The 12487-nt window shown below is 38.2% G+C and overlaps 1 protein-coding gene across 1 annotated transcript in view; it reads right to left on the reverse strand.

Annotated features, from left to right (window-relative positions):
• PEX7 (peroxisomal biogenesis factor 7) overlaps nucleotides 1–12487 on the reverse strand; it is a 778079-nt gene that overhangs the window by 279955 nt on the left and 485637 nt on the right. The window contains exon 7 of the mRNA XM_053710885.1: nucleotides 519–632. Coding sequence (XP_053566860.1) covers nucleotides 519–632 — 114 coding nt within the window. The remainder of the gene's footprint in view (nucleotides 1–518; nucleotides 633–12487) is intronic.

The following is a 12487-nucleotide window of genomic DNA, read 5'->3' on the forward strand; positions in this document are numbered from 1 at the left end:
GAGTTGTATGAATAATAGTATTATGGAAAAGAAGTATGTAACTATATATTTTAAGTTATAAAGCCACTTTAGATATATAATTCACAATCTCAGTGTTTTAGTAACCCATTTAGTAACTTCATTCTCTTGATATCCTCTGTTGAAAAGCATATCTAAATAGGCTCAGTAGCTGCTGATTGGTGGCTGTAGATATATGCCTCGTGTGATTGGATCACTCATGTGCATTGCTATTTATTCAAAAAAGGATACCTAAAGAATGAAGCAAATTAGAAAATATACGTAAATTAAAATGTTTTAAAATTGTATTCTCTATCTGAATCAAGGAAGAAAAAATTTGGGTTTCATGTTCCTTTAACTCTGTTTTTTTTCAACATCAGAGATGATATAAAATACTAGTCCAATACATTGATTAAAGGAAATACACTGCTGTCACAGAATGAACAAACAACATTACACAAAATAAAGGTAAAGCGGCATTAGTGTTCACTCTGTGATATACTATTACCCAGAATACTTACTTTAACTCGCCTGATTGCATATGTATGACCGTGAAGATCAAAGACAGGCTGCCGTACAGATCTCAAGTCCCAGCCTTTCAAACTGCAATCAACTGCACCAGTCACAAGCAAATTCTAGGGGAAAAAAATAGACAACCGGATAACCTAAGTATCATACATGAGATGCAAAGTAAGTAGCATAGAACATTTAAATTATTGCATATTTCCTGAATCCTGTTATATATAAACCTGTATTTTCTAACCAGACTTTAAAAGCATTAAATAAAACACTGTAGCACTGCTTTCATTATCATTTTTCTTACCGAAAAGTCACTTCATTTGGCTGCATCTAAATTCACAATTAAAGTTTCATTATTCAGACAGAGCATGCAATTAAAAAAAAATATTCCGAGAGGAGCGTGCAATTTAAAAAAAAAAACTACATCTATTACAAAACTTATTTTGTTCTATTGGTATCCTTTATTGAAGAGCATACCTAGATCAGCATATATCCTGAGCACTATATGGCAGCAGTACCAGATGGTATTATTGTTCGCAACAATGTGCCCCATTGTTAAAAAACATAATTTATGCTTATCTGATAAATTTACTTCTTTCATGGTGGTGAGAGTCCACGATCCAATACTCATGGTAAATACTCTTCTCTACCACTAGGAGGAGGCAAAGATTGCCAAATCCCAAGAGCTCTATAAAACCCCATTTTCACCTTACACACACCTTAGTCTAACATATAGCCAAGCAAGGGAATAAGAGCCATAAAAGGAGCAGTGTTAAAAAAATAAATCAAACCTAAGGAAAAAAAACAAAGGGAGAGGTCTTATGGACGCTCACCACCATAAAAGAAATTAATTTATCAGGTAAGCATAAATTATGTTTTCTTTCATAAAGGTGGTGAGAGTACATGATCCATTACTAATGGGAACTAATTTATTTATAAAATATTTTACCAGGAAGGATACATTGAGATTTCTCTCGTTTTCAAGTATGTCCTGGATCCACAAAACATTTCATTGATACAATAGGGTACAATAAAATACAAAAACAATATTAATACACAATATATGCAAACATTTAACATAGAACAGGTAGGAAATATATAATCAACCATGACAGGTGCATTCTGTTTTGAGATATGTAGAGAGGGATCTCTTAAAGGATATTAGGCTTGGGGAAGGTTTTAAAGTGTGCGGGAGGTCATTCCATAACGGTGGTGCTCTGTAGGAAAAGGAGGATCGAGCTGCTTTCTTTTTGTATGGAGGCAAGCTAAATAATGTGCTGGTACTGGATCAGAGGTTATAGGAGGTGGGAATAGCAGGTCAGAGCATTCTGCTCAGGTAAGGTGGGAGCTTCCCAGAAAGGCTCTTAAACACAAGGCAGGAAAGGGTGTGTCAGGATTCCAGCGACAGCCAGTTTAGTTATTTTTGCATTTCACAATGGTGGGTCCTGTAGTTACATTGTAGCACAAAGCGGCAGAACGAGTTATACAATGTATTAAGTTTATTAAGGTGAGTTTGTGGTGCAGGTGCATATACTACGTCCCCGTAATCCATGACAGGCATCAGCATTTGCTGTAAAATCTTTTCCTTTACTGTAGGGCTGAGGCAGGATTTGTTTCTGTACAGGGCGCCTAGTTTTGGATAAAGTTTATATGCAAGTTTTTCTATGTGGGGGCCAAAAGATAGATTAGGATCTAACAACATACCGAAGTATTTGAAAGAGTGGACTGCGGTCAGTGTGCAATTGGATTTTGTTGTGGCAGTCCATGGGTAATAACATAAAGGGAGGGATTTTTTCACTGAAAAAATAAATCCACAACCATATCTTCCAGGTCTGAGACAGATTGAAGAAAAGTCTTAGCTTTTACAGGATTACTTGGAACAATGGACAAAAAAACATGAATTATGCTTACCTGATCATTTCACTTCCATCTGTATGAGGAGAGTCCACGGCTTCATTCCTTACTTGTGGGAAATACAGAACATGGCCATCAGGAGGAGGAAAAGACACCCCAGTCAAAGGCTTAAATACCTCCCCCACTCCCCTCATCCCCCAGTCATTCTGCCGAGGGAACAAGGAACAGTAGGAGAAATATCAGGGTATAAATGGTGCCAGAAGAACAAACAAAATATTTAGGTCCGCACCAACGGAGAAAAACGTGCGGGGGCCGTGGACTCTCCTCATACAGATGGAAATGAAATTATCAGGTAAACATAATTTATGTTTTCTATCTTAATTTGAGGAGAGTCCACGGCTTCATTCCTTACTTGTGGGAAACATATACCCAAGCTTTAGAGGACACTGAATGAAACGGGAGGGTAAAAGAGAGGGGGACCCTATTCTGAGGGCACCACAGCCTGCAAAACCTTTCTCCCAAAAGCTGCTTCAGCCGAAGCAAAAAGGTAAAATTTGTAAAACTTTGAAAAAGTATATAAGGAGGACCAGGTAGCCGCCCTACAAATCTGCTCCATAGAGGCCTCATTCTTGAAGGCCCAAGAAGAAACCACAGCTCTAGTTGAGTGAGCCATAATAATGCTTCTCAACTAAAAGGATAGGGAAGTGGAAGAAGCCTTCTGCCCTTAACGCTTCCCAGAATAGACCACAAACAATGCCGAAGTCTGTCCTTCGTAGTCTGAAGATAGAATTTCAGAGCCCGAACCACATCCAAATTATGAAGTAACTGTTCCTTCGAAGAAAAAAGAATAAGGACACCAGAAAGGAACCACAATCTCCTGATTTTTTTTTTTTAAACCAACTTTGGGTACAAATCATACAAGTCACAAGGGCAGGGCATAGTGTCGTAATATACAGTGTGCAAAATGGAAAAAGAAATAATACCCACAATTAAATAGGTAACAATAGTATTATGGTCTATGCTGATATAGTATCCTTTATAATGTTCTAAAAATTAGATAGCATTTAACTGTAGATAATACAATATGTACACATTTTTGGTGTTTTGTATATTGAACACACCAAGATAAATAGAAAGGAGAAAAAAAATTAAACTATACAGTCTCCTTTTTAAAATGGATAAACACAAATAAAAGAAAAGTAAAAATATACCCTTTTACTGGTACCTCAAAATACATTTTCGACACTTTGGAATGATTAAACAGATTTACATTAATCTATTGTAATCAGCAGACAGTACCACATCAAAACTTCACCAGTATATAATACAAAATAGTATAGATGCCGTAAAAGGCAACTGAAACAAATAAGTATTCCGTCATGTCAATAACAACGGAAAAGTTTAATTGATACAATAACCTGAGTATCCAAGATCTTTACAGGAACCACTTATATAATTTTGAACATTGGAATACATAAATTAATTTGGACCTTATGTGCATCCTGTTTACTTTCTGGTTTTAAAAAAAAAAGAAGAAGGAAAAAAGGGGGGTGGGAGGAGTAAGGGAAGAGGGGAATATGGAACCTGCTATCTCAGAAGTGACTTCTTATCTGTAGGGTAGCGGGGGGGTGTTACATATAATCAGTCTTAGTTAGTCAAACAAACTACTGATTGATGTTGCGATCAGACACAACCTTAGGGAGAAAACACAACCCAGTACGAAGAACAGCCTCATCAGCATGAAAAACTAGGTAAGGAGACTCACATTGCAAGGCCACCATCTCAGAGACTCGACATCCCGAAGCAATAGCCAGTAGAAAAAGAACCTTCCAAGACAGTAATTTAATGTCAACTGAAGGCATAGGCTCAAACGGAGCCCTCTGCAAAACCTTGAGAACCAGATTTAAACTCCAAGGAGGAGTGGAATTCCAAAACACAGGACTGATTCTAGACAGAGCCTGAATAAAAGACTGAATATCGGGAAGCTCAGCGAGCCTCTTGTGTAATAACACTGATAGAGCCGAAATCTGTCTCTTTAAGGAACTAGCGGCAAGTCCCTTCTCCAAACCCTCTTGAAAAAGGAATGAATCCTGGACACCTTGACCTAATGCCAGGGGAATTCACGCTCTTTACACCAGTATAAGTAGGTCCTCCACACCGACGGGTGACCGGCTTTCTAGCTTGAATGAGAGTATCAATCACTCTCTAAGAAAAACCTCTCTTGGCTAGGACTAAGCGTTCAATCTTCACGCAGTCAGCCTCAGAGAATCTAGATTCTGATAAACAAAAGGACCCTATACCAGCAGATCCCTGCGAAAAGGTAATCTCCATGGAGGAGATGACAACATCCCCACCAGGTCCGTGAACCACATCCTTCGTGGCCATGATGGAGCAATTAGTATTGCTGAAGCTTGCTCCTGCTTGATGCGGACCACTACCTGAGGGTGAAGTAGTAAAGGTGGAAAGATGTAAACCAGACTGAACCTCCAAGGTACTGCTAATGCATCTATTAGCTCCACCTGAGGATCCCTGGACCGCAACCCGTATCTGGGTAGCTTGGAATTGAGCCGGGACGCCAAGAGATCTATCTCCGGCGTCCCCCATCTGTTGCAAATTTCCGCAAACACCTCGGACCATTCCCCCAGATTAACGGATTGTCTGCTGAGGAAATATGCCTCCCAGTTGTCCACGCCCGGAATGTGGATCGCTGACAGTGAGCAGTTGTGGGTCTCCACCCATTCTAGAATCTGAGACACTTCCCTCATTGCTAGGGAACTTCTCATTCCCCCCTGATAGTTGATGTAAGCCACCGAGGTTATGTTGTCTGATTGAAATCTGATAAACTGAGATGAACCCAAAAGAGGCCAAGCCTTCAGAGCATTGAAGATCGCTTGAAGTTCCAAAATGTTGATCGAGAGGAACCCCAAACAGCTCCCCATCCTGATAGACTTGCGTCCGTAGTCACAATCTCCCAGGATGGTCTCAAGGATGATGCCTTGGGACAGGCAATCTGGAAAGAGCCACCAAGAGAGCGATTCTCTCGACCGGTTGTTCAGAGAAATCTGTGGCAGACCTGAGTGGTCGCCATTCCACTGCCTCAGCATGCAAAGCTGAAGAGGTCTGATATTAAATCTGGCGAATGGGATGATATCTATGATGGACACCATGAGCCCAATTACCTCCATACACTGGGTCATAGAGGGCCTTAAAGGGCTATGATACCCAAATGTTGAAACACTTGAAAGCTATGCAGCATAGCTGTAAAAAGCTGACTAGAAAATATCACCTGAACATCTCTATGTAAAAAAGAAAGATATTTTACTTCAAAAGTTCCTCAGTAGCCACATCCTATTGTAAATGTCAGCATTTGGTTTTTCACTACACCTTTAACACCAGATCTCCTCCCCAATTTGAATCCTATTTAAGTTCACATTTTCCCAGGATTCATTGCTTGATTATTAAAGTGTGTTAGGTGACTATCACTTAGTCTCTCTAATCTCCATTTTATTTTGAGCCAAATCTAACCTAAACTCTTACTTCAAAATTTGTGATACATTCACACTTATTCCCATATCTTGAGGGCATTTACAGAATATCATATTCTGCTTTGTATAACTTTATGTGGAAGCTTAAACCATTCAGCCGACAAACTGCAGCTCCTTGCCGAGTCTAACTCTGAACGGACGCTCCTTGATCAGCTGACGTCATCACCGCTCACAGTGGTTCTTCTGCGCAGCACGCCGGAGTCGGTAACCTCGCTGGTCACACTGAACGCTGCACTCCTGTCTCCTTGTAAACTTGCTGGGATCTCCGTGTAACAAGTAAGACTTTCGATCTCACTCAAAACTATCTTTGAAAGGTATGTTCACCAACGATTATTTAAGCATGCTGGAACAACAACAAATAGTAATGCATTACTGAACTTTCCTAACTTATATCATCTGGTGTAGTTATATCATCTTCGTACAATTTCATAACCTGACTTTCTATTTTTTGGATCATTATTACTCAAGCTAATTTGACAACTTAGATATTTGATTTTTATCATTTACTCTAAAGCTTATTATCAGAGTTGTTATCCTTATGTGAAAAGTCACATAATTCCTCTGAACCACCAATAATATTATCTGTGACTGATACCAATCATCTTTCATTGCTTTTCATATTTCATTACCATATGTTTAATTTATCCATTTTTCTACCTAAACTCATTTTGAGTTATTCACAACTAAAGAGTTATTTAGATGTGAATTCATATACAAATCATTTAGTAAAAATGTATTCAAACATAACCATAATATCTAAGCAGTGGTTTTATGGAGATTTAGAATACAAACATTTACTTAATTTATAATCTATAAGATTTCTTGAAATAATATTAAACTATATTGAACCTAGTTATCACAGAAATCATCTCCTGTATTTGTAAGGGTAATAGATGGTACTCAGATCTTAAAGGGACCTATCACTCATCACACCATTCCATTATTAACCATCACACCAGATGGTCACAAAGAGTTTTTAACATATGACATTATCCCCAGTTCTATTCATCCCATAATACTTGGGTTACCATGGTTACAAAAACATAACCCTTCAATAGATTGGACCAAAAATGTAATCACTTTCAAATCACAATACTGCTTAAAGACATGTTATCCATATGTTAATATTAGACACATAGCCTCAAGTTTACCTAATGAATACCATGAGTTCAATGATGTGTTTAATTTAAAAAATGCTGATTCTCTCCCCCCTCATAGGCATTTTGATTGTCCCATTGACACCAAACCAGGGGTAGAAATACCATCAGGAAAAATATTTCCTCTTTCACAAAAAGAATTGAAACAGGTTAGAGAATACTTGGACGAAAACCTTAAAAAAGGTTTTATTTCACCATCCTCATCTCCTGTTGCCTCAGCTATCTTTTTTGTAACTAACAAGGATGGCACTCTTAGGCCAATTATAGATTACCGTGCCCTCAACGCTGTCACCATAAAAAATAGATACCCGTTACCACTCATCCCGGAGATAATCGAACGACTTAGTGGAGCTACCATATTCACTAAGTTAGACCTTAAGGGAGCATACAATTTAATACGTATGAGATCCGGAGATGAGTGGAAAACGTCTTTCAGAACCAGATATGGGCTATTCCAATATAATGTAATTCCATTTGGTCTGACGAACGCTCCTGCCACATTCCAATTTTTCATAAATGAGATCTTTAAAGAACTTATGGATGTGTGCGTAATAGTATATCTAGATGATATTCTTATATATTCCATAAATCTAGAGGATCATAGAAAACACGTAAGATGGGTTCTATCCACTCTTCGAGATCATCAGTTATACGCTAAAATGGAAAAATGTCAGTTCCACAAAGACACCATCAAATTTTTGGGATACATAATATCTCCTCAAGGCATTCAAATGGATCAAGAGAAGGTAACAGCTATAATCAATTGGCAACGACCCACAAGTTTGAAATCTTTACAAAGATTTCTGGGGTTCACAAACTTTTACAGAAAGTTTATTAACCACTTTTCAACCATTGTTCAACCTTTAACCCGTTTGACAGGTAAACAAAAATTCATTTGGGATTCCAGCGCTGAGCAAGCTTTCCAAGATTTAAAGGGGAAGTTTACAACAGCGCCTGTGTTAAGTTTACCTGATCCTGAATTGCCTTATACCTTGGAGGTGGATGCTTCCAATGTAGGAATAGGTGCCATACTCTCACAACCTGGAAAACAAGGAGAACATCTCCATCCTATCGCCTATTATTCTCATAGATTAACTCCTGCAGAGAGTAATTACTCAATAGGTGATAAGGAATTGTTAGCAATGAAATCAGCTATGGAACATTGGCGACATCTTTTGGAGGGAACTACAATTCCTTTCCAAGTTTTCACAGATCATAAGAACCTTCAGTATCTGAAGAAAAATAAAACGCTGTCTTCAAGACAGGTACGTTGGGCTTTATTCTTGGATCGCTTTAATTTCTCCCTTACTCATATACCAGGAACAAAGAATATAAAAGCTGATGCATTATCCCGATCATTTGAAACAATAGAAGACTCTCAAATCAACACATATATAATTCCGCCATCTAAAATCATTGCTGCAATAGAACTAGAAACATCTGACATAATTCAGGCACAACATTCTGATACTGAAATTCCACCTATTTGTACTCCAGATTCCGAATCTGGAATGTATATGCACAATGGTCTAATATATGTTCCACAATCCCTGAGACAACAGATCATCCAACAACATCATGATACCCCTTTAGCTGGTCATCCAGGTATTGAAAAAACTACTGAACTTATCAGTAGAGAATACTGGTGGCCTCAGATGAAAACAGACATATATTCTTATATTAGGAACTGTGAAACCTGCGCAAAGAAAAAGAAGGAACATCATAGGCCTTATGGTCTCCTATCGCCTTTACCCATCCCCATAAAACCTTGGGATATGATAGCAATTGACTTTATTGTGGATTTACCTATATCCAATGGTCATAACATCATAATGGTTGTAATAGACCATTTAACTAAAATGGCACATTTTATCCCATTAAAAAGAACTCCTACTGCTTCAACAACTGCTAAGTTCTTTCATAGTCATGTAGTTAGGCTACATGGTTTACCAGCATCCATTGTGACAGATCGTGGAAGTCAGTTTACTTCAAAATTTTGGAAATACCTATGTAAAACATTGCAAATCTCACTCAGGTTCACAACCGCGTTCCATCCGCAGTCTAATGGCCAAACGGAACGACTGAACCAAACCCTCGAACAGTACCTGAGATGTTTAATTTCTTCTCAACAGGATGACTGGTACGATTGGTTACCAAGCGCTGAATTCGCTTATAATAATTCAGTCCATGCATCAACAAAAGTTTCTCCTTTTTTCGCTACCTATGGTTTTCATCCACGAACTTATCCAAATACACTAACTTGTTCTCATTCACCATCAGTTACCAATTATACTGAATCATTGAAAGAGGTAATGGAAACTTTGCAGAACCATTTAGTTACTGCTAAAGAAACACAGAAAAAGTACTACGACAAAAAGAGGGTTCCACCTCCTGTATATAAACCAAATGATATGGTTTGGTTATCCACGAAAAATATCAAATTGCCAGTACCAAGTAAGAAATTGGCTGACCAATTTATAGGTCCATTCCCAATACTCAAAACAATAAATGAGAATGCTGTGACTGAAATTACCTGCTACAATGAGAATCCACCCATCATTTCATGTATCACTCTTAAAGCCTTATTTGGGCTCCACTGTTCCTACTATGGATGCTTCACCACTGACTTTGCCTGATCCTGAGGATTATGAGGTTGATGGAATTCTGGATTCCAGAATTCATAGAGGCAGACTTGAATACCTAGTCCATTGGAAGGATTATGGTGATGATGAGAACTCGTGGGTTCTGTTGCGTGACTTAAATGCACCCGATTTATTGAAGGACTTTCATCTTGCCTTTCCCTTTAAACCGGGATCTCGGTCTGCTGGAAGGGGCTCTTGAATGGGGGGATCTGTCAGCATTTGGTTTTTCACTACACCTTTAACACCAGATCTCCTCCCCAATTTGAATCCTATTTAAGTTCACATTTTCCCAGGATTCATTGCTTGATTATTAAAGTGTGTTAGGTGACTATCACTTAGTCTCTCTAATCTCCATTTTATTTTGAGCCAAATCTAACCTAAACTCTTACTTCAAAATTTGTGATACATTCACACTTATTCCCATATCTTGAGGGCATTTACAGAATATCATATTCTGCTTTGTATAACTTTATGTGGAAGCTTAAACCATTCAGCCGACAAACTGCAGCTCCTTGCCGAGTCTAACTCTGAACGGACGCTCCTTGATCAGCTGACGTCATCACCGCTCACAGTGGTTCTTCTGCGCAGCACGCCGGAGTCGGTAACCTCGCTGGTCACACTGAACGCTGCACTCCTGTCTCCTTGTAAACTTGCTGGGATCTCCGTGTAACAAGTAAGACTTTCGATCTCACTCAAAACTATCTTTGAAAGGTATGTGCACCAACGATTATTTAAGCATGCTGGAACAACAACAAATAGTAATGCATTACTGAACTTTCCTAACTTATATCATCTGGTGTAGTTATATCATCTTCGTACAATTTCATAACCTGACTTTCTATTTTTTGGATCATTATTACTCAAGCTAATTTGACAACTTAGATATTTGATTTTTTATCATTTACTCTAAAGCTTATTATCAGAGTTGTTATCCTTATGTGAAAAGTCACATAATTCCTCTGAACCACCAATAATATTATCTGTGACTGATACCAATCATCTTTCATTGCTTTTCATATTTCATTACCATATGTTTATCCATTTTTCTACCTAAACTCATTTTGAGTTATTCACAACTAAAGAGTTATTTAGATGTGAATTCATATACAAATCATTTAGTAAAAATGTATTCTAACATAACCATAATATATAAGCAGTGGTTTTATGGAGATTTAGAATACAAACATTTACTTAATTTATAATCTATAAGATTTCTTGAAATAATATTAAACTATATTGAACCTAGTTATCACAGAATAATCAAGCCATGAATCCTGGGAAAATGTGAACTTAAAAAGGATTCAAATTGGGGAGGAGATCTGGTGTTAAAGGTGTAGTGAAAAACCAAATGCTGACAGTAAAGGACTTCTAAGCAGCAAATCAGTATGTCTGTCCCGGGACAGCTAAGGGAGTGAGCTTTCACAATCATCTAATTTTCCTATTCAGTTTAAGGAAGTTTACTATGAAATCACATGAGAGTTAAGTAAAATCTCATGAGATCACAGTAAGAGAGTTCATGAACTCAGCACTGTTGATGCTGATTGGCTGCTGTTCATTTCTTCTTTTTTTTTTTTACTTGCAGCTGGGCAGCAGCCGAGTATATCTTTTTACACAGAACTTACTCTGCTGAGCTGAGGAGATTGTGAGGTAAAATATCCTCCTTTTTAACATAGTGATGCTCAGCTTTTTACAGTTATACTGCATTAGCATATGAGTATTATGTCCCTTTAAAGAGGTCTGTGGGGCAAGACAATTTGAAGTAATTTTGCAACATCTCTGGTCTGTAAGAAATATCCTCATGGATATGGAATCTATTATCGTATCCATGAATTGCACCCTGGTACTGGGAACCAGAGAACTCTTTTCTAAGTTTATCTTCCATTCATGAGATCGAAGAAGAAGAGCTCTTGAATGATCCTCTGCCAGCCGACAGGTCGGTGCCTAAACCAGTCGTAAAGACTCTCGGGGCAGTAGCTAGACCAAATGGAAGAGCAACAAACTGGAAGTGCTGGTCCAGAAACGCAAATCTTAAAATCCTTAAAGTCTATCGTAGTCATGAACTGTCCCTCTTGAACTAAGGACAGAATGGACCTTATCTTCTCCATCTTGAACGATGGGCCCAACAGGAACTTGTTTAAGCACTTTAGGTTCAGAATCATAAGAAATATGTCCTCCTTCATTGGGACCACAAAAAGATTTGAGTAGTATCTTAGATCTCTCTCTGCTAGAGGTACCACCACAATTACTCCCAGGGAGGCGAGATCCCAGACGCACCCTAGAAAAGCTTCTTGTGTTTTTGGTCTTGAAGACAGGTTTGATAAGAGGAATCTGCCCCTGGGTGGATGAGATTTAAAACCTATCCTGTAACCCTGAGCGATGACCTCTAGAACCCAAGGACAGAGAGAGGGGGGCTGAGGGCAAGTGGGTTGGAAATAAAAATTATAGGGCAAAATAATTAATTATACCAATATGTTAGCCCTATAATTTCAGAGAGAGGCTGGAAAGATACATGTGTGTGTACCATTGATTGCAAAGACAAAGAGAAATCCTGCAAAAAAAGGGCAAGGCCTGCCTTTCTCTAGATAAATGTCTTGACGGATACCCACTGTTGTAAATTATCAAAATATTGTGGTAAAATTGTGTAAGAGAACAACACTGTGTGTCATAGGGTAAATGGAACCACAGATACCCAATGGAAATTACTTGTATAGTTAAAATTGTCTCAGAAAATTACCATTCATACTGAAAAACTTTATTGGAGACAAATGTGAAG

The sequence above is a fragment of the Bombina bombina genome, chromosome 4, assembly GCF_027579735.1.
Source record: "Bombina bombina isolate aBomBom1 chromosome 4, aBomBom1.pri, whole genome shotgun sequence".
NCBI lineage: Eukaryota > Metazoa > Chordata > Amphibia > Anura > Bombinatoridae > Bombina > Bombina bombina.